This window comes from Eptatretus burgeri, chromosome 6 (genome assembly GCF_056783735.1).
Source record: "Eptatretus burgeri isolate ZD-2024b chromosome 6, Ebu_testis_v1, whole genome shotgun sequence".
In the NCBI taxonomy this organism is placed as follows: Eukaryota; Metazoa; Chordata; class Myxini; order Myxiniformes; family Myxinidae; genus Eptatretus; species Eptatretus burgeri.
In genome coordinates, this window is record NC_140966.1 from 22,136,517 (window position 1) to 22,158,368 (window position 21,852).

Below are 21,852 nucleotides of genomic sequence, written 5' to 3' on the forward strand. Positions count from 1 at the left end.
GTTTTGGGTGGCTGGCTTGGGATCCTTGGGTCCTGAGTTTGAGCCCTGTTTGCCACTGAATTAACACCAGGTGGGGTTGACTCAGCCTGACATCCGTCTGAGGTCGGTGAAATGAGTACCAGTGTGCTGTTAGTTGGGGCACTGCATCAGCACCAAAGCCGCATCCCTAACCAATGATGCAACCAACAGCCTCAAGGCTGCACATGAGAGTGTGTGGACCCAAAATACTCTTTCTGCTGCAACAACCTTTCTAAGGTGATTATTCTATGCGTTATATACGCTTGAGTAAAAGACCCCTGCCGAACTACCATCCTTTGTCTTCTTTACTGACTTTCTTGTTTGGATGACAGAATTTTTATTTTTTTATTTTTTAAGTTAGAGTAAAGTGTTTGGTACATTTTAAATGAGCCACTGTACACGTCACTTTTTGAGTGTATCTTTCAATTGCACTTTGTTTGGCAGCATGATGCTTTCAGGTTACATTGCATTGAGGTGTGCGTTGGAATAATTGTAAGCTTGCTGGTTTATCCGTAGTCATACGAATTGGTCGCATTGACATTAACTTGGCATCGCATTTTAAGACAACTCTTTGTTGCACCATGAAGTATTCCATTGTAAGGTGTTCAGAGCTGAGCATTTGCACTTCCTTACAGGCCTGTGTAGGTTGATGTAATTTACGGTGTGTATGTGTGAGCCATTACAGACCTGTTGAGTTTCTCGCATTACAGGCTTGTTTTTTTGGGGGGCTACCCAGCTTTTCCGATTGTTCCTTTTGCTTGTCCAATGCATATTTAAATTTTTACTTTGTATTGGGTCATTATGCAGAACTGGCATTCGTTTGGAAAAACGGCAGTGCCAAAAAAGCAGCTGAAAACCTTTTCCTTTGTGAAACTTGATGCCAGATCGGCTTGCACATTCTCTTTTGCTCATAGAATCAGCAACCTTTGTCTCCAAAAGTGCCAAGACGAGGAATACCTCTGCAATTGTCATCATCCTTGCTGGTGTCTGGGAGCATGACACTGTTGCTGTACACTGTGCATCATAGACCATCAGGTGACGTTTTATCATGAAATTGTGACACCAAGCTGTCATTGTCGAAGAATGTTGGAAAAGAGCTCAATTATCTTGTCAAAGTATGCTCGGTCTCAATTCTGTTGCCTTCAATCCTGGTTCCAATTTGAGCCTGTGGGGAACATGAGATCTGCTGCTCCATTTATAAAGGTTGGTTCTGCCAGTCAGATAAATTTGGCCCACTTGTATCTCATTATAAATTGAAGTTGTGCCCACTGTTTTCTGTCAAGTACATTCCTTGCTGTCCATTTTCTGCATCAACCCCTCCAAGCTCTCCACCCAATGATGGTTCCATATATTACTTGAATTTCTGCAAAAATAGAACACATTACCATCTATTCATCTGACTTTGTCTGCCACTGTACCAGTCAGCTGGGTACAAGATCATGGCAATATAGTTGAGGCCTTCTGTGTATGGATGAGCTTGACCTAACCTGTAAATTTAATGCGCATTTTGGCAATTAGTTCATCATCCCTCTTGGACCAGATGACCAATTCCATCCATGCTCTCCTGGTATTTCTCTGCCCCTAACCCTTTCATTGTCAAAGTAGGTATCTCTGACTTTTTTGACTCGTGCCACAGAATCTGGTTGTTTACAAAGGCCAAGTGGCAGAGACGTCAATCTTCCCAGCATCTACTTTTCAATCTAGCTGATATACTTTCACAAAAGTCTACTCTCACGCACCAGTTTATCCAATCACATCTGCAGCTCTCCCATCCATCCTCTCAGCCCCATTACACAATCCTGTAACGAGGCTGTTGGAGTGAAGCAGCTTGCTGTCTCAAAGGGTAACCTTACTGAGGGCAAACTTATGTCATTCCAAAGCTCAGAACAAGTGTCTTTTAGATGCCAAAAAAAAACAAACAAATCTCACTCATCTGAATGCCAAACATTTCAACCAGTCATCTTCTGTCCCTGAATTGACACTTTTCAAGATGAGACAAAATGTCTCAACTTGGTGTTTGTGTCCAAATCATGTGCCAGACCCATCTCTGCTCAGTCTTCAACTTACCTCCCCTCTTACCCACTGCCTTGTTGACTGTCTTTCACACTCGATAAGGTGGAGAAAGTTCTGTCCAGCCGAGACTCGATGGTGATGGGCCCAGATTGCATGAGTGCCCATGTTTTCAAATCCTCTTCTGCTGTTCCTTTTGACACCTTTCATTAACCAGCAAGTCTAACCTCTCACATTCAAAGCAAGGTTACAAAAATGGATCCTTTCAATTGCAAGCCAGTAATCTGAATTCTCATTACAAGCAGTGTCAGAATCCATCATTGCTTCCTCTTTTCAAAGTCTGACGTATGACTGTCAGTTTGGATTTGATTCCCGTCATAACTGTGAATATACTATCTAGCATCAATGTTTGGAGGCCTGAAATCTCAAACAAGAGGTCAGGACGATCCAGAAGTTGGTGTCTCATAAGCTTACCATTAATTTGTTAATGTACTCTTGGTATTTGACAGATGCAGGCCATTACTCATAGATGAACGTGACTAATACAAGCGGTTGGATAATCAAAAACAATATTAGATACTGACACAGCAATAGCATTTTCATTTCTTGGCTTTGCTTTGGTAAGTTAAACTCCATGATGTCAGTGTTGGAGAACAATTGAATGGTTAAAGTATGAGAACCTGGAAAACCAGATTGACAGGATTTGTTTTATCCTAATATAGCAAGTTGTGGATGCGTTCCTAAAAACTGTGACTTTGTACCAAATGACGTTATTTGGATACCATTTTCCTCATATACAGTGTTGTGCACATTGTCAGGGAAAAATGTTGCTCACCTCAACTTAACCTTCACTGAAGCACATTGAGACAAAATTAAACAAATCGATGCAGAACACAAATTAAATAATGTATGTATGCAAATAGACAATATAACGGTGGGTTGAGAGTGGAGGAATGACAGGACCTACTTTCTATTGTAGCCCCTTCAAAACTCGAATTGATAGCTTGTCCTGGGCTGATAGGATGGCCTCGAGGTACACACAATTGCCTCGAAGCTGTCTAGCCTGGGCTCGAATCCAAACTCGGCTATAATCAAACTGTCCAGGCAGGGTGATCCATCAATGTAGGTGCCGTTCCTCGGATGGATGTTAAAACGGGCGTCCCGTCTTCCGGCATTCACTGTTGGGCATTAGAGATGTCACGGTGTCCTTCGCGAACAGTAACCTAGCTATCGCCAGCATTGTGGCCAAATTCCTGCCCTAACCAGCAGAGGGTATTGCATCAGCAGCACATCCGTGCCCTCAGCCGATGATGCTACCCTACAGCCTTGTGCTGCATATGAACAAAGAAAAAGATGGCTTGTCCTCACCATCCGCTAGCAGCTGCCTTGTAGTACATTGCAGATATTATGCCGTGAACATTGCGTGGCTTTGCTTTGGTGTTTTGGAGAAGGTTGCTGGTGGAACTGTGTGGTGGCTTAAAAAAGGATGCAATGCCCTGGTCCATTGGCTGCACTGTTTGTTGGGAAAAAAACACGACCCTCAAGTTGTCAGCCATGTCTTCATTGTTCACAGGATGGCCAGGGCCATTCTGCAGGATGAGCAAAAATGACTTGTCATCGAGGTTTTGCTGTGTTCAAACACCTCTTTGTAGGCGAAGAAGAAGAAAATGAAATCCGTTCTTGAAACGATGACGTTACTCAAGCGTTCTTGTTTGACCACTAAACGATGAGATTATTCTTGGTGAAGCCTTTCAGGACCCTTGGGGTTTTATTGTACACAGAGTTTTAACTTGGTGTCCCCTTCTGCATTATCACCAAAGAGTAGGGTGAGACGGTCCTTAAAAATATTTTTAAATTTTCAACGACATTGGACTTCCGCTACTGAAATCGACTATTGTCCCACGTGTTGATGACGTTCTATCAAAATGACACAAATAAACTGTAAATGAGTGACTTGCTGTACATTGTTGCAGTCCGCTGGATTCTAAGCACCCACGAATCACCAGGCAGGAAGGGAGCAAGAGGTCGCCGTCTGCCCATAATTTGCGTGCTGGTCGGTGGCTTAAAAACCCGCTGCCCCAAATTTGGCCGAGCAATGCTAAAGGACAGCTTGGCATTGACGTAGCACACCGCTTTTCAATTTCCTGCATACGAGTCTATGTGCCGAATTGATTACCGTGTTGCAGAGCCCCCTGTTCTCTCTTACCACAAAACCGGTTCTCGTTAAAGGATTTATTACAACCTATTTCCTCCATAACAGTTTAGTGGTTTTCTTTTATTGTGAGGGAGGACGTAGGTAGAGGACAAAAAAGAAAACGAGTAAGGCATAAATGTCAGAGCCCCCATTGTTTTAATAATTTTGCTGTACAGTTAATGAGCTAGCTCGTATTTATATACAACTAAAATGGCGGCCAGTCGACCGTCTTTGATCAGATCATAAAATAAAGTAAGGGGCACGTGTATGTCATCATGTACTGTGCTTGCGCCACATTTGAACAAAATCGGACCATGCATGTCCGTAAAGTGGTTGAGGACGTGTTTGACAAGGTTTTTTTTGGGGGGGGGAGGTTATTTTTTACAACTAAAATGGCCACCAGTCAGCCGTCTTTGATTGCATCGTGAAAAAACGATGTGCTTATGGATACCATCATGTGTTATCTTTGTGCCAAGTACAAATAAAATTGCTCCATACATGTCCGATATGGTTGCGGACACGCATGGACAAGAAAATCAAGACCAAATCCATAAGTACCAATGCCAATCTCTGCAGCAAGTAGAATGTGAGAAATTTGTAAATAGTTGGTTACGGTTGTGGAATGCGCGTGCAGCGGGTGCAGGGAGTGGTGGGGATGCAGCAATGGAGATGAGTTGGAATAAAGTCTGGGAGACAGTTTTTGTAAGTGACGAGACTATTTAAGATGTCGACTTATTCTGCAGGAAGGATCGTAGAGAGAGTTCTGTGCAGTTTTGAAGGAGCAGGAGTTCAGGACATTGAAGGAAGGTTTAAATGACATCGTATTGGGTAATGGTAGGAAGAAGTTTGTTGTAGTACACCAAGGAGCAAATTATTTCGGGAAAGTTTACTCGGAAGTTTTGAAATAGACACAGGATGACAGCATAGGGTTGTAAGGGAATGTTTTCTGGGATCCTCACAAGATTAGAAAACGACATAGAAATTATGAGCAGAGTACGTCAACCAATGGCTGGAAGTATGGTGTAATGAGGAAGGTTTTACATTTTAGAAGCAGTCGGAATCATTTCAGGGACCAAGGGAGTGTTTCCAGAATGATGGCCATGTGCTGAATAGAAAGGGGAAGCAAGGTTTGCAGTGGGAATTGAGGAAGAAATTCAGGCTCTTTTAGGTCAGTGGAGGATGGGGAAGGTATTGAGGAAGGAACTGATTATGTAATCATGATGAGTAAGGCTTGGCAAGAAAACAATTTCAGGAAGGGAAAAGTTACACATTTTATACCATTGCCAGGAGTTTAAATAATAAGTTGGAAGAGCTTAAGGCCAAAGTTGAGAGTGAGGAGTACGATGTAGTTGCAGTGAGACATGGTTTAAGGAGGAGAGTAACTGGAGGACAGGATTAGAAGGCTACAAGGTGTATTGGTGTGAGAGGAAGGAGAGAATAGGAGGAAGAGTAGCAATATGGGTAAACGACAACATTGCATCAAGAGAAAGGGGTGATATTAAGGAGGGAATTTATGTGGAGGATGATTCTCTATGGGTCGAGATTAGAGATTGTGAAAACAGTAAGATACTGGTGGGACGCTTCACAGGGCTTTGGGTGTGAAGGAAGAGGAGGAAGGAGGAGTCCATGAAGAATTCAAAAGGGCATGTGGTAAGGGAAGAGTATTGATTATGGAGGATTTTAACTTACCAGGGATAGATTGGGTCCAGGAACAGGGAAAGGGAAGAGCAGATGAGGATTTTTTAGTTTTAGTCGAGGATTGCTTTTTAACCCAGTTTGTAGATAACCCCACCAAGGGGAAGTGCAGTGTCAGGCCTCCTTTGAAGTAACAATCCCAAGAAGGTGGAGGTCCGGGAGCATTTAGGATCAAGTAATGATAACATCATGTGTGCAAGGATTCTGTTGAGGGTTGGAGTCCAGGATAGTAAAGTATAGCTTTAGATTTCAGGAAGGCAAACCTTAAGGGTATGAGGAGAGAGTTGGGTAATGGAGATTGGGTGAAGCCGGCAATAGGACAATAAGTATCAGAGAAATGGGAAACCTTCAAGGAGCAGATGAGTAGAGTGCAGATCAAGTACATTCCAATGAAGTGTAAAACAAGGAACAGAAAGAGGTCAGGGTGGTTGAGTCGTGAGATAAGGAATGCTATTTAGGAGAATCAGAAGGCATTTATTAGGTATGAAATAATAGGACTGGAGTTGGATTTATATTACTATCAGAGTAAACAGGCAAGTTAATAAAATAACTTGGCAAGCCAAAAAAGTATGAGGAGGACATGGTTAAGAATATTAAGCATAATCGCAAGGCTTTTTTTTTCAGCAAAAAGGCGTAAAGAACAGGTTCGGACAAGTGTGTGCCCATTGAGGAAGAGCAGCGGGAGAGTGGTTGGTGATGAAAGTGAGATGGCAGGCTTATTAAAGTTATTTTGTTTCAAAATTTACACAACAATAGTCATGAGAATTGCCAATAGCTGAGCGTATGTATCAAGGAGGTGAGAAAGGGCTTTTATAGAAGATCCAGGTTGGAGTGGAGGAAGTAAAGGAACAGCCAGGAAATCTTAAAAGATAGTCTCCAACCGAGAGTATTGATGGAGGTGGCTGAGCAGGTAAGCGAGACGTTAACGAATATTTTCAATCGCTCCCTGGGGTCAGGACAGGTACCCAGAGTATTGGAGATTAGCAAATGTAACACCATTTTTTAAGAAAGTATCCAGAGAAGAATTGGGAAACAATGGACCTGTTAGTTTGACTTCAGTTGTGGGGAAGGTGTTGGAGACATTAATTAAGGGCCAGATGAGGAACAATTTAAATAAGTACAAACTAATTAAAAGTAGTCAGCATGGGTTTACCAAAGGTAGTTCCTGTTTAACAAATATTTTAGAGTTCTATGAGGCCGTGTCTGATTGGGTGGATGAGGGAAAGGCAGTGGACATACTATATCTAGACGTGAAGAAGGCATTTGATAAGGGACCACATAGGAGGTTGTTAGCCAAAGTGAAGGCTTGTGGAGTGGCTGATCAGGGAGCCAATTGGATTGCAAATGGGCTTGGTGAAAGGAAGCAAAGTGGATGTGAGTGGCAGGATGTCTTGCTGGGAGGATGTAAGTAGCGGGGTACCTCAGAGATCAGTACTTGGATCATTACTATTCATTATTTACCTCAATGATTTGGATAGTGGGGTAAAGAGTAAGCTTTCCAAATTTGCAGATGACACAAAGCTTGGAGGTGAGGTGGATAGCAGAGGGGGTGGTGATCAGATACAGGAAAGTATTGATACTTGTATGGATTGGGCAAAAGATTGGCAGATGGAATTTAACCTGAGCAAGTGTAAGGTGTTGGGGATGGGAAAGAACAATGAAAATATAGAGATTACATGATGCAAAGGGTAATGTTGGAGCCTGTCACACAGGAGAACGATCTGGGGGTGGTAATAGATATGGGAGGTAAGCAGGCAGCACAGTGCCAGACAGCAAAAGGTAAAACAAATAGGGTTTGAGGTTTTTGGCAACTCGATTGATTCCGGGCCTAGCTAGACTTAGCTATGAGGAGCGGCTGAAGAAGACAGGGCTTTGTACACAAGAAAGGATGCAGTTACGAGGAGATATGATAGAGATGTTTAGATAAAATAAGTGCAGATGAATTATTCAGCAGAGGAGACAGTGAAAAGACCAGGGGCCATAGCCTGAGATTAAAGAAGAGGAGTTAAGACAGTGGTGAGATTGGGGACTTTTACTCAGTGAGTAGTTAATGCATGGAATGGTCTCCCTGGAAAGGTGGTGGCAGCAGAAACAGCAGATAAGTTTAAATTGAAATTAGATCGGTACCTGGAACTTATGGAGATAGACGGGTAAAGGGATGTTGGCAGGGCTTTTCGGTAGCTTGAGCATTGATGGGTAATTGCGTGGTGTTGTCTGTGGGGGAAAGAGGGGGGTCTCAAGGGGTGGTATGTGGTTTGTGTGTCTTTGACCCAAGAACTGCCTTCACTCACTCCAGGTCAGGTGTGGGTGCATGCGCCAGAGCAGCACGCTGCTGCGTCCACTTTCCGCCGGTACACCAGGGGCCTCCGTCTGGCCATCCCCAAGGTGGATGCCTGGCCCATCCCCATCTCCTTGAGATGTTGATCAACCTGCTGCAACAACAAGGCACGTGGTCGGCCCATTGGCCTCCTCCACTCACGAGGCTCCCTCGCTGAGAGAATCTAGTGAGCAGGATTAGCGTCAGGAAAATGAGCCACAAGTCCATACAGCCGCAGCTGATGCTCACAGACTATGCAGACAACAAATCTCATTTGAGTCTCTCAGCAACCGCTCGTTGGACACAAAGTCCGACCAGCGATAGCCAAGGATTCTCCGAAGAGACCTGGTACCAAAGGAATTAAGTTTCCATCTCAGATCCCTGCTCAGAGTCCAAGTCTCACATCCATAGAGCAAGACTGGAAGCACCAAGGACCTAAAGACTCGGACTTTCGTCCTCCTGCACGGGTACCGACAGCACCACACCCCATGATTCAGTGAATCCAGGACTCCCCAGGCCCGACACAGACGTCTTTTGACCTCTGGCTCACAGCCAGCAGAGACATGAATATCACTATCAAGGTAAGTTAATCTCTCCGTGACCTCAACATCCTCATCACAAACAGGTCCAGACCGGATAGCAGCATCCAATATGTCATTGAAAGCCTGGATCTTCGTTTTGACCCAGGAAACCCATAATCCCAGCGGCTCAGACTCCTCATTCAGCACCTCGAGAGCCCCCAAAACGATATCTGGAGTTTCCGCAAAGATGACTGCATCATCTGCGAACTCAAAGTCAGAGATGTTGACTTCCCAAACGATGCACTGCAGCTTGATCTCTCAGATATCCTCCCCAGAATCAAGTCCATGCAAGTGCTGAAAAGTGTGGGGGCCAGCACACACCCCTGACAAACTCCAGTAACAACTGGAAAAAAGTCAGAGATGGTACCACCACATCTCACAGCACTCTTGGTACCAGAGTATAGTTCAGACATCAGATCGATCAGTTTTGGTGGCACCCCACAAAGACCAAGAATCCTCCAGAAGGCATCCCAATTCACTGAATCAACCGCTTTACAGATATCAACAAGGACTGCAAGCAGCCCCTGTCAAAACTCTGGTCTGCGTTCGGTGAGGACCCGAAGAGCAAGGATATGGTCAATCGTTGACCTCTTTGGTGTAAAGCCTGATTGCTCTGGACACTGGTGCTTAAACAGATGATGGCGAACCCAATCAAGAATTATCCGAGAAAAGACCTTGCCTGGCACCGAGAGCAGTCACCCCTCCGGTAGTTGTTGCAGTCTTGGCGATCACCCTTCCCTTTCCAGAAAGGGACAAGTCCCCTCTTCCAGTCAGTTGGGATGATGCCTGTGTTCCAGGCAGAGCACAGAACTGCATGCAGTGACATGAGTGCAGCATTTCCACTAGCCTTGAAGTTCAGCATGGATGCCACAGATCCCTGGAACTTTACCCCATTTCAACCGGTTCACCGCAGCCTGCGTTTCCACAAACAAAGGTGGACCACAGTTGATTGGAGGCTCAGTAACAGGGATTGTAACACCCCTGATGTCCAACTTGACAGCTGGTGAATCAGCCTGGTAGAAACGCTCATAGTAACCGGCCCAGCGGGCCTTCACTTCGGACTCCTCTGTCAAGAGCCCTCCACCCTCTGCTCTCACTGCAGTACACCGAGGGATGGGCTTAGATGAACGCAATGCGCGAATTCCCCTGAAAGCAGGACGAGAATCACTTAACTGCAGGTGAAGCTCTACCCCCTCAGATTCCTCGCACATAGGCCTCCTTGTCCACCCTTTGACACATACAGTTTTACACCTCAGCTCCCGGAACAGCTCAGCTCTGCCATTCAGCCTGTCCCTGCAACTCTGGGCAATAGGATCCAGTGTCCCTTGAGAGACAAAATTCTTCTTCGCCCTCCGGTGAGTTCCAAGACATCTACCGGCAACATCAAGGATGGTGTTCTTGAAGGCACTCCACAACTCTTCAGGATCCCCCAAAGCACCCAGACCCCCCCAAATTTACACTCATCCCATTCACAAACTCCTCAGCTACCCTCTCATCCTTGAGCTTGCCAACATCCAGCCAAGGCCTGGATGGTACCATTTTCCTGGATTTAAGGTGCAACTTAAGAGTTGCTACAACAAGACGGTGGTCAGTATTCAGAAATTGAGCATTCCGGTAGACCCTGCAGTTCTGGATCATCCTCCAGCGACCATTAACGAGGACATGGTCAGTCTCCTTTGCCACACTGCCAGCATTGGAATACAAAGTCCAGCGATGAGCTTGTGAGCGCTGAAACCATGAACCATGACTTCTTGCAAAGTCAACAAACTTTGTGCTATTCTGGTTCACAGTTCCAGTCTGCATTGACATTCCCCCAAGACTGGAAGTGTATCTCGCTTGGGAAACTGATCAACCAGACTCGAGCGTGACAGTGAATGCATCCTTCACGGTGAGATCACTCACCTCAGTCGGAGCACATACAGAGACCAGGGGAATGACATCTAAGGAGTGACGAATCCTTAGTCTCATAATACGCTCGTTGACCGGTGTTACCTCGATTATCATTGGAGTCAGCTTATTGGACACAGCCACAGCAACTCCTTGGGCATGGTAACCATCAGAGCGAGCAGACCAAATAGTAGGTGAAACCACCAGCCATGATCTCGCCACTATCCGGTCTCCAAACCTCAGAGAGTGCTGCATTACCAATGTTCAAACGCTTGAGCTCAGATGATAACAGACAGGTAATCATCCTCTCTTAGGGATAGGACATTACAGGCACCCCCCGGAAGGTGCCTCCCCACTCCCCCTGGAACGAAAAAAAAAAATACAGAAAATTCAAAAAACTTTTTTTTGCACTTTTCTGTTTTATCTAAATTTGTCTGGTGTTTGTGGTGCAGGCACAGTTGGCTGAATGACCTTTCTGCATCTTGATGACTTGCGATTCCTTGAGGGTGTGTGGAAAGTGAAGAACCACAGGTGGGACAGACAGAGTAAACCTTTTGGTCCCTCCGGTAAAACCGGTCGAGGGACTCATAACTTTTCCCCTTACCCCTTAAACCATTCCCTTAAAGGGGAAAACCAAACACTCAGACTACCTCGACGCTAATATATCCCTTGATAACCTACAAAATCGATGTCTGAATTATAAAGTTGGTAATTTTGCGATTAAAAGTAGAAATCTTCAAATTGGCCCTGATGCCGTATCCATACTGTATCAGGGTTACATCACATAACTATCTAACTCAAATAGCAAATAATTATCGATTTCCACAAGTATGCCAAGTCGATGCCTTGGTGCTTGTATCGTAATACAAACTGAGATGGTTTCATGCTACACCAAATGGCCGAAAGACAGTTTTACAGAAATTGGACAAGGTTTGTCAGAAACACCCGAGTGTGGATCAGGACCACAGAATGTTCGCTTTTATGCTCGAACATTTTCCAGAGTGCTGTTGTGAAACAGATTGCTAGATCTTGTGGGCATCTACCACGATTGAAAGGATGCCATAACCACGATTGGGCAGAAGAAACAGCCATCACTCCAAACGAACACCATCTCTACCCTGCTGCCATCAGATGTACATGGGCAATTTGAGCAGTGAATCAAACACCTGTTGCCATTGCCTGGACCTTACCACAAGAGCACCTTAAAAGAATCTATTAATTATCAACACATTTCTGCAAATCAAATGAACCACTATCTGTTTATAGTGGAGAGAAGGTATGTATGTATTATCATCTACTCCTCGAGGATTTGACCTCGGATGCTTAAACTTTCAGGGTCCCCCCTCCCTCCCTTCACTGCCCTCCCCATCACCAATCCCCCATCAATAACAACTACCACCCCACACACTCCCTCCACCACCACCACACCACTCCCTCCTCCACCGTGGTGGGACAGACACCTCAGACACAATGGTGGAGCACAGCATGGACACAAATGGTGTCTGGGGAAAGTATGAATGGGGATGATCCCACAACATACAAGACACCTGGACAGCCTGTGATGGTGGACAAAGCATTTGTCATCCATTTTGTCCGAGTGTGCCTGGGCCCTGTTGACTGTCGGGTGATGACGGGTATTTCTGCTCGAGTAATATAATCGATTTATCAATGGGTACCAAATCCCTCCCTTATAAACTATCAATGGAATGGAAAAACATAACCTACCAATCTATAGTGAACATGTGACCAGTTTTCACCTTCACCAACACTTTTGCCATCTTCATCTGAATCGCTCGCGTAAGGCTCTAAGTATGGTTCCACAATTCTCTGGAATGCAGTTCATCACCAATTTTGTCTCCAAGTTTCTTCAAAGTCCCACTGATCAGTTTCAACATACTGAGAACCTTCAGAGTTGCGATCAAAGAGAGCTGACCGGGGGGGCCAATTTAGTTGTAAAAAAACAAAACAACCCCCCCCCCCATGTTGAACACGTCCTCAATCATTTCTCGGACATGCATTTACCGATGTTCAAACTTGGCACCCAGATAAAGAATGATGGCTGACATATGCACGTCATATTTTTTGAGGTCGGCATTTTATTATTTAAATGTGTCCCTAACCATTTCTCAGATATGCATGGTCCGATTTTGTTCAGACTTGGCACAAGCACAACACATGATGCCATACACGTGCACTTCAGTTTATTTTGCGACCTGATCAAAGATGGCAAACTTGTAGACTGGTGGCCATTTTAGTTGTGCATAAATATGGGTTTGCCCTTTAACTCCGTACAGAAAAATTACAAACACTGGGGCTATGCCATTTTATGTCTTTATTTGTTTTGATAACCTTATAGCCTCACGTGCTCCTGAAGGGACAGAAGAGGCTCCAGTGATGCCTGTCAGTGTGTGAAACTCCATGCAGATCTGCAATGGATTGCATATTCAAGTCTTCTGTAATCTGTACCCTGGCAAGTCTCTACATTATATATTGTCTTGTTGTGATGTTTTCTTTTTTGAAAATATTGTTGTTAGAAGAGCTTATGAAGACTGTTTTTTACCTTTAATAGTAATTGAACTGCTGTGATATCTTTCTTACAAGTTCAGTAGTCTTCATTCTGCTTGGTCTATTTTCCCAAGCCAATTTAAATGTCAAACTAGAAGGGCACTCGGTAGAGTGCAAACCTCCGCCATGTGATGCCTGATCCACGAGAACATATCGGACCCATTACATTTTTGAAATATGCTATACAGTATATCGTTTTTGGCCCTATCTCTCAATGGTGAAGAATCGCTTTAAAAATTCATGTCCGGATCCAGATCTTCACCAAAATCTAATTAGTTTGACCTCGTCACCCACCGAACCTGTCCAAACTTTCATCCGGATCCATCTACAACTTTGAGATGCCCTGCACACAAACAAACAAGACGTCGTGCAGAGCACTATACTTACAAAATCCATAAAACAAATTTGACCTCAAAAATTGGTGGTTAAATTCATTGACCAAATATGCAACTACTCTTCAAATTTCAAGTGAATCGGATGAAAATTGAGGATTTTAAAAATACCACCTTAGTTGTTGACCTTGGGCCTATATTGACCTTTTGGTCTCTTGACCTCAAATAATTGGCTAGTTGAATTCAATGACCTGTAGGCAATAAACAATAACAAAATCGACTGACCATTGATACACTTGAAAAATCTTTGATTTGCAAGTAACAAACACATAAAGTCGTAAAAACAACCTCCTTCATCTTCGGTAGTGGAGGTAATAGATTTTATCAACGTTAACAGATATTTAATCTGGAATTCAACATCAGAGAAAAGACATCAGCTCCAGACCTTGGTTGCTCGTGATTTTTAAAAAAAATCTATACTAATGTGTGTGTTGTTCATAAAGCATAACATATTCTCTCTGCTAATTCCCCGATCTCTTGCTGTGTCCGTCTCTGGACAGCTCGTCTCCGGACGCGGCCAAGTGGTATTCCATGCAGAATCATTTTATTGAATTGTAATTAATGCTCCACCGCACGTCTGCCTTCCCTTCCCCCACCCTACCCCTTCATTCATTCTCCCCCCCCCCCCATAGTTTTCCAGTCAGTGAAGCAACAGATGGAATTTGCTGGTAGATATAAAATAAATAGAGGCTACACCCTTGGGTGCTCACCTGGTAAAATAATGACACCGAGGAAGAAGTCAATGTGGGATGGAATTGGCAAAATGTTGCAGCAAATACCTATTTTGGGAAGCAAACCCCACCCACCCCCCAAAATTCCCCTTAACCCTGATTATTTAAAATAAAATGTATGAACAAACTTTAGTACATCACATGAGTGAGGGTTAATGGATAATTTTAATTGGATATTGCACGTGTAGCTTCTGAGAAGAAAGCAAATACCTAGTTTTGGGGGGGTAACCTCCATTGGGCCTGAATTTAATTTTTTTTTAATGCCATGAACAAAGGGTGATGAAGATTGTGGTAATGTTTCATCGAAAGTATAGTTTCAGAGAAGAAATTGCAAGTATTTGTGGACGGATGGACGCGCCATCCCATAAGCTCCCCGGAACTACGTTCCAGGTGAGCTTTAAAAAAAGAAAATCGATGCTCTATCTTGTCTGTAGAGTCTTCAGAGATGAGCGTTCCATCATTCATGCAATTTGGAATTTGAGTTGAAAATTAGAATTTCACAACTTTAACCATTCCATGATGGAGTATGATTTTACAATTTACCTTATGTTAAGCTGGAAGAATTGAGTTGTCCTTTAATGATTATCCAAGTAATGTGAGCTTATTGAACCAAAATATCCAAACTGATCTGTGTGGGTATTTGATATATCCAGACTTGCTAATTTGTGTTGGTGTAGGCATGTTCTCTCATCCACATTATCACCTATCTATGGATTGATCAGCAAGTTTGTAGCCCAAAAGTAGATTCCATAAAGCTTAAAATAGTTGTGAAGCAAGTAGAAACAAGTTGTGCCAGGAATTGTCTTGTTCATGCACACACATCCACAGTATATAACTTGACCTATATGTTGATCCATTTCAAGTACCGTTATTGTCATATTGTGCTAATCTAATGATACTTGAGCGAAGCAGAAAAGTTTTCCTTAAATCAAGCAGTTTGCTCACTTACTTTTACCCCACACACAAAATGTAAAGTGGGGTCAAGCCTACATTCGTCTGTCTGTCGACAGATGTTGCTCAAGTTCTGTGGTTCCAAACTTTTTTGGTCCATGACCAAAAATGAAATATTTTTCCTCGTGACCCAAATAGTACCGGTACCTATGATAGAATTCAGAGAAAACACTTTTGACGTGTAACCTCTCTCCCCCGATGAAAAACTGGGATTTTGAGGGGCTTTTTTTTTTTCCTCAAAGTTCAGGTCGTCACCCTGGATTGGAGAACCCCTAGTTGAGATGATCAAGGAACTGCTTCATTTCAATTAAGTTTTGTTTCAAAGATGAACCTGCAGTTTTGCACTCCTTTGAATTTGGCAAAATTGTAGTTGTCCACATATGCAGAGTAAGGCAAGTTTTTTTTTTTTTTTGTCTGTCTGCCAGTCAAAAATTGAAAACCATTCCAGACAGGAAACTAAGAAATTCATAAAGGACACAAGCAGGTACGAAGAACTAATGTAACGTGTAAAATATGCCACATCAACAACAGTAAACTTCTTTTAAAAAAATGTATAAAACTCTCGCTTTTAAAACCTTTATTTTATTTCAATTGATTTATATACTTGAACACTGGAATACAAATCACCTTGTTTGCGCTTACAAAAACCTTCAGCTTGGCAGTACTTGAACAAAATATTACGCCATCTCGACAAATCAAATTTTCCACTCATTCAGCGATGGCGAATCGAGATTCAGACAAAATGGTGGTGCATCGGAAATATACGTTGTGCTCAGAAACGCAAATAGTGTTTTTAAAAGACCTTCCAATATCCTTTTTCAAGACTGGGGTAAGGTGTTATATGAACTGTATTTTTTTTTTTGTGCAAACAGATTTGCAACACACTTGATAAATATATTTCCATTACAACGATGCCAACTGATGTATGCTGTTTGACTATTGATTTATGGTGTTGCAGAACACAGACTTATCCCAGTTCACAAGTAAATTGTTTTTTACTTTATTTGAAACTGCTGCATTCTGTGGTTGGTGTGCAGGAAATGTGCTGTTAAACATCATACTGCAGAACTCCTTGCCGTGTTCACGTACGGGCAAGAACAACGTTCTGATAGTCTGTGTTCCAAACCCACCTATTGATGAGAAAGGTGCATCAGTGTCCATGCTGATCCGAGTCAAAACGGCAGAAGAAGCCGATGAGCTCCATCGACTTATCACGGAGAAAAAGGACATTTAAACAAGTTAAATTTTAACTTATTGTAAAATGTTGTTAAAGTTTAATTGCTTTGGGCAAGGTTTATTGTTTGTTGTTGCTTTGGCCATAGCTTGGTTGCTGTTACCTGACTGACCCCATTAACAAATTTTTTTTTTTCTTAAAACTGATGGTTAAATTCAAATTTCCAACCAACCACGCATAATGTTTGTTGTGGCAGTGCTGTTGCTGCTTTTGACGTTGAATTTTAATTTGTTTTCTTTTAAGTAGCAAGATTTGAAAGATTAATTTTGTAAAATTTGTTTTTTGTTAGAATAAAACCAATTTTAATAACACTGAGCCTTGTGGAAGAGGTGAAAAGGCAAGGAACACAGGGTCTACAGTTTAACACTGTAAAGGAAATGGTAACCCACAAGTAAGAGTTAGATTAATGGGGGATTAATAACATTACAAATTGGAAAGAGATGGGAGTTATACCCCCTACATTTGAAGGGAAATGGGTGATCGAACCAGCTCCATGGCAGTTGCACAGATCAACTTTGCCCCTTTATCATAATTTCATTTACCATTCCAGGAATAAGCTGAAACTGCATTTGTGAACTCTAACAAGTATTGTGCAGTGCCTTTTCTTTTCTTTTTTTTTTTTATTCAAAAAGTGCAATTTGTAAAAGCATTTAAGTTTAAGGATGACCTTTTTCACCTTTTTCCCCTGTTTCAAAGAAAATATCAAATTGATTTTCCAATCACATCACTTAGCCAAAGGCTAATCAAAACCTTTTACTGACCTTTTAAAGTGAAGAAAACTCAGGCCTATCTAAAGCTCTATTCATGCAAAATTTGAAGTACACAGCACAGCACAGCAAATGTTATCTCAGTATTGCTAAATGTACACTTCTGCAACTAATCTAAATTATACAATAATTGCTGTACTATACCACATGGTTCTTTGAAAAGCATTTTGATCTGAGGGTTGTCATAAACCCAGTCGTGGAAGTTGCAATCGTCATTTCCAAATCTCAACATTGGTTAATCACCATTGTGAACGATGAGCACAGAAGCTGTTTTGGGTTAAAGAAAGTTGCTCTCTGCATTACTTACAGAATGCAGTTTCTCCAGCTTTTTAACGATTCAAACATGTAGAAAAATGTAGGCACTTTGGCTAATTTCCAACGTTACAAACTACGAAGCATCCATTTAGTCTCTACCACCATTCAGTGAGCCATGAGGATTGCTTTGTGTCGGGCTTCCAAGATGTCTGCAAGACAATATCACAATAGGTTGGTGAGATACTTAGACTTGTTGGTTGGAGATACGATTGTGGTAGCATATCAAAAGGAAAAAGTGGACAAAAGTAAATGGAATTAACATACAGCTGGATTGACAACCAAAAGCAATGTACTTAATCATAAATCCAGAAAACAAACACTCATGGTGGAATGGTGCAAATTATAATTGAAAATGATATTTTTAAGAGGTGAAGATATTTTGCAGAAGTGTTAATTTTACATTTAGTATATAGACCCATCAAAATTGTGGAAAAAAAATAGTCCACTTCTTGAAAGATTGGTTGAGAAGTGAAATTGTTGCCTGTTGAGTCCAGGACAGTGATTAAACTTTGAGCATTTGCTTTTTGTTGTTTTTCCATTTTAAAAGCGTCAACTTGAAATGACATCATAAAGTTTGGCTGGCAAGATGAGGTGGAGGTATGTATACCCCACTCAACCATCTAGCCTGGGTTCAAATCTCAGTCCAGCTATAAACTCATGCTGGTGGCTCGCAGGTGTGTGCCATTCTTCGGGTGGACATTAAGCTGGGCGTCCTGTCTGCCAGCATTAGTTGATGGAGATTAAAGATCCAACTTGTTCACAAAGAGTTGGCAAGCTATTGGCAGCAACACCCAAGCCAAATTCCAATTTTTTGCTTTGACCGACAGGGTGCACTGCATCAGCAGCAGAGCTGCACTCTCAGCATTGATGCAACCAGTAGGCCAGGCTCAATATGGAATTAATGAATCAAAGTTAATCGGGCAATAGAACCCAAGAAGAACAAAGTGCACTGCATAGCACAAAGTTGACCACAGGCCTACATGCAATTACTTTTAATTATATGCGTAGTCATGGAATCCATCATTGCAGTAGACGTCAAATCCTTTTCACCAACAGTCCGATCTCAAATCTTCTGGATTCAGCCACGATCACGCCAACTTTGACATTGCTTCTGCTCTCCCAACAATGGATGAATGCCTTCAATCCCAGAAGAGATAAGGGCCATCACTGATAATCTTGACCAAAGGAGCCTGGCATCCATCCCACTTTGCTCTTTAAACTGTACCATCAGCATCAAAAGCCACTTCCTCTCATGGTTTGCTAACTTCCTCCACTCAGCAGGTGGCTCTCAATGGGATTTCATTGTCCTCTCCTGCTCGAGGTTTAAATGCCCCAAAGCTGGATCTTTGCCCTAGGCCTACCTGTTCATCATGTGATATTTCTAATTCTCTGAAGAAGAAAAAAATCCTCATCTTTTCACCGAGTCACTTCCTTTTTGCAGATCTTTATAGAATCAGGAGCTGGTCCATAACTTGGAACGTCTCTCCCCCAGGACAAATTTCGGTCTCTGAAAAGACTGTCCGGTGAACTCATCTACTTTCTTAATTACCAGAAGTCCCTTAACCCTCTGGTCCTCACCATCTATCATTTCTTGGGTAAACTACATATCCAAGCTAGCCTCCATAGCCAGCTGCAGATGGCATCCTCCATCAAGCAAAGTCTTTATTTTACAAATCTTCACTTCAATCAACTTACAAGGCCTTCATCTGCAGTGTTGCTCTATCACCCCTACCTCACACCTTAAACATCTCAATGTGGTGGAGACCAACAACCTCAACATCATTGGGATCTCCCAAGATGAAGCAGAATCTCTGTGCCTGTTATTCCTGCATTGAAAAAAAAAAAAAATCAGTGAATAGCCACCCATCCACTGCCTCCTTTCCTTTAGTCTTGCACAATCTACCCTTTCCATGCTCTATTCCCCCACCCCACCCTCTATTGCTTAAATAACAGTCCGATAACCTACTTCTGGTGAAACTGGAAATCTCTGCTCACTTTCTTCCTCTTTTCTCATCTGTAAAAACCAACTTCCTCAGTCTGTTCCGTCGCATTCTTCCTTCCAGTGCTTGAGTCGGGCTGGTAACAACTGCCCTAGGTCATCCCCCAACCAACTTCATGATCTTTACCCTCCATCCATCCTCATGCCCAACTTTTCCTGTATTTGAGGTTATCCAACTTGTTCACCATGCATCTTCCTCTCACTGCCCTTACTCTCATTCTTAACTTCTCCCCCATTCTTCCTCCACACACGTCCCGCTAACCTTCTGTTGGTGCGTTTCCCTGCTGCTGCTTTCTCACTTCCACGAGCCTCATCTTTGTTTGCAAAAAAAAAAAAAAAAAACATAAATTGGACAAGATTACCAAAAAGTTGCTTTTTCGAAAAGCTTCAGCTGACATTTGACGATAGATGCTTTATGTAAACTTCATTGTGCCACAAGGGAATTACACACTTGCATCTATCCAGTGGTTAAAAAAAGTAAAAACAGCAAAGTGCATAGGTGAGACCTTAGCATGTTCAGAACGAGTTGTAAATGCACTGTAATGGTATTCAATTTATGATTTAATGAACTGCATGAGGGGAAAAAACATTAATGCAAGTCTCAAATGTTCAACGATGTGCAGAAGCTGTGCAAAATGTATGGAAAAGGTAGTTCATGTTTCAAAAATGGGAAATGGTAAGAGCAGAATATTTGTGAAAAGTTTATTGACCACCCAATCTGGACACCATGAACCAATCTGTGCAAGCACTTCTGCCAAGTGTGTATGTAATATCTGTTGGTGTATATGTAATTCCCTGCTCTACAGGTAAGGTTCCCTGCTCGGCACGCCTGCCTCGCTTCTGACATCACGCCCATCAATCATCAGCCTTGAAGGGCGTGACTTCACCCACCGTCACCCTTGGAAGCGGAGCTTTTCCTTCTCGGGGGCTCGGTTTCTGTTGTTCAAACGTGGCGCCTTTTTATCACCAGTTTTATAAATGCAAAAACGTAGGAAAAGGTCACGGGGGTAATCACATACAGGGCCAAATTAGTCTTCGACCCAACCAAATTAACACAGCAGCTCACAGTTTCCCTACTTAATTTACATCGAGATATCTCTTGCACGTCTACAGATAAAACAACTCTCAAAAATCCTATGTTTCCTCCGAAATTCCTCAATCTACCCCCAAAACCGTAAAACACACACACACACACACACACACACACACACACACACACACACACACACACACACACACACACACACACACACACACACACACACACACACACACACACACACACACACACACACACACCATTGCCAAAATGCTAACCAATCAAAAAAGCTTGCGAAGCAGTTATCCATTTGGCCTCAGCCATACGGTTTCTGTGCTTTGGTAAGCAAATGGCTATAGATGTAGCTCACACCTTGCATGTATTGTCAATACCATTCATTTTGACAAGTTGGACGACAACAATCTGTGGATTTGGAATTTGTCCAGTCTCGATTTGGAATAAAGACATTCACGGCTGAATAGTGCTGCAATGCAAGATCGATCTCATCGCTGGGCTTTCTGCACATTCCGAAATATTGCCATGTGGTTAAGGAAACAGTTGTGGCTTTGTGAGTGCCCATTACTATTGGTCAGTAGCTTTAGTAGTTTGTGTTCTTGCCAATGAGTTGTTAGTGTCATGAAGATTGCCAATCTGTTAGTACAGAGGAATGCTGCATCTCAGACATTGGCCTCCAAATGGGAATGGAAAGCTCATCGTTACCTCTGCCTCTGAAGGTGGGAGGAGGTTATGTTTTCACCTATCTTTATCTGTTTGTCTGTGAACATATCTCAAAAAGTTGAGGACTGATTTGGCCAAAATTTGGGACAGGTTGGGTGTGTAACAAGGATGAAATCCTTAGATTTTGGTAAGGATCCTGGTCCAGATACAATAATTCTTTTAATTTTGTAAGTGATTCTTCACCATTGAGAGATGGAGCCAAAAACGATATGCTGTATAGCATGACATTTTAAAAAGTTGTGGACGAATGACAAAACTAGGTGGATGAATTGGTTATGTAACAAGAACAAGCGGATTCTATTTTTGGTTCAGATCCAGATCCAGATCCAGCCTATCAGTGGGATACAAAAAGTAAACTGTTCAGCTTGGCGGAAGGAGTTATGCGTTCTATCGAGTGCCATTCTCATTCCAAACGTATT

At 42.7% G+C, this 21,852-nt stretch overlaps 2 protein-coding genes across 10 annotated transcripts in view; one reads left to right on the forward strand and one right to left on the reverse strand.

Moving 5' to 3' along the window:
* Positions 1 to 21,852, forward strand: part of LOC147024392 (nuclear pore complex protein Nup50-like) — a 159,042-nt gene that overhangs the window by 89,309 nt on the left and 47,881 nt on the right. For 4 of the 7 annotated variants that reach the window (XM_085884275.1, XM_085884274.1, XM_085884273.1 and 1 more), the window contains one exon: positions 16,379 to 18,178. The exons of 1 other annotated variant lie outside the window; for it this stretch is intronic. In XM_085884275.1, coding sequence (XP_085740401.1) covers positions 16,379 to 16,575 — 197 coding nt within the window. In that variant the 3' untranslated portion in view covers positions 16,576 to 18,178. Of the gene's footprint in view, positions 1 to 932; positions 18,179 to 21,852 lie in introns of those variants that run through there. 2 more of the 7 variants (XR_015059000.1, XM_085884277.1) reach the window with 2 other exon arrangements.
* Positions 15,904 to 21,852, reverse strand: part of KIAA0930 (KIAA0930 ortholog) — a 92,455-nt gene continuing 86,506 nt past the window's right edge. For 2 of the 3 annotated variants that reach the window (XM_085884272.1, XM_085884269.1), the window contains one exon: positions 15,904 to 19,970. In XM_085884272.1, the coding sequence (XP_085740398.1) occupies positions 19,825 to 19,970 (146 nt within the window). In that variant the 3' untranslated portion in view covers positions 15,904 to 19,824. The remainder of the gene's footprint in view (positions 19,971 to 21,852) is intronic. The other variant, XM_085884270.1, reaches the window with a different exon arrangement.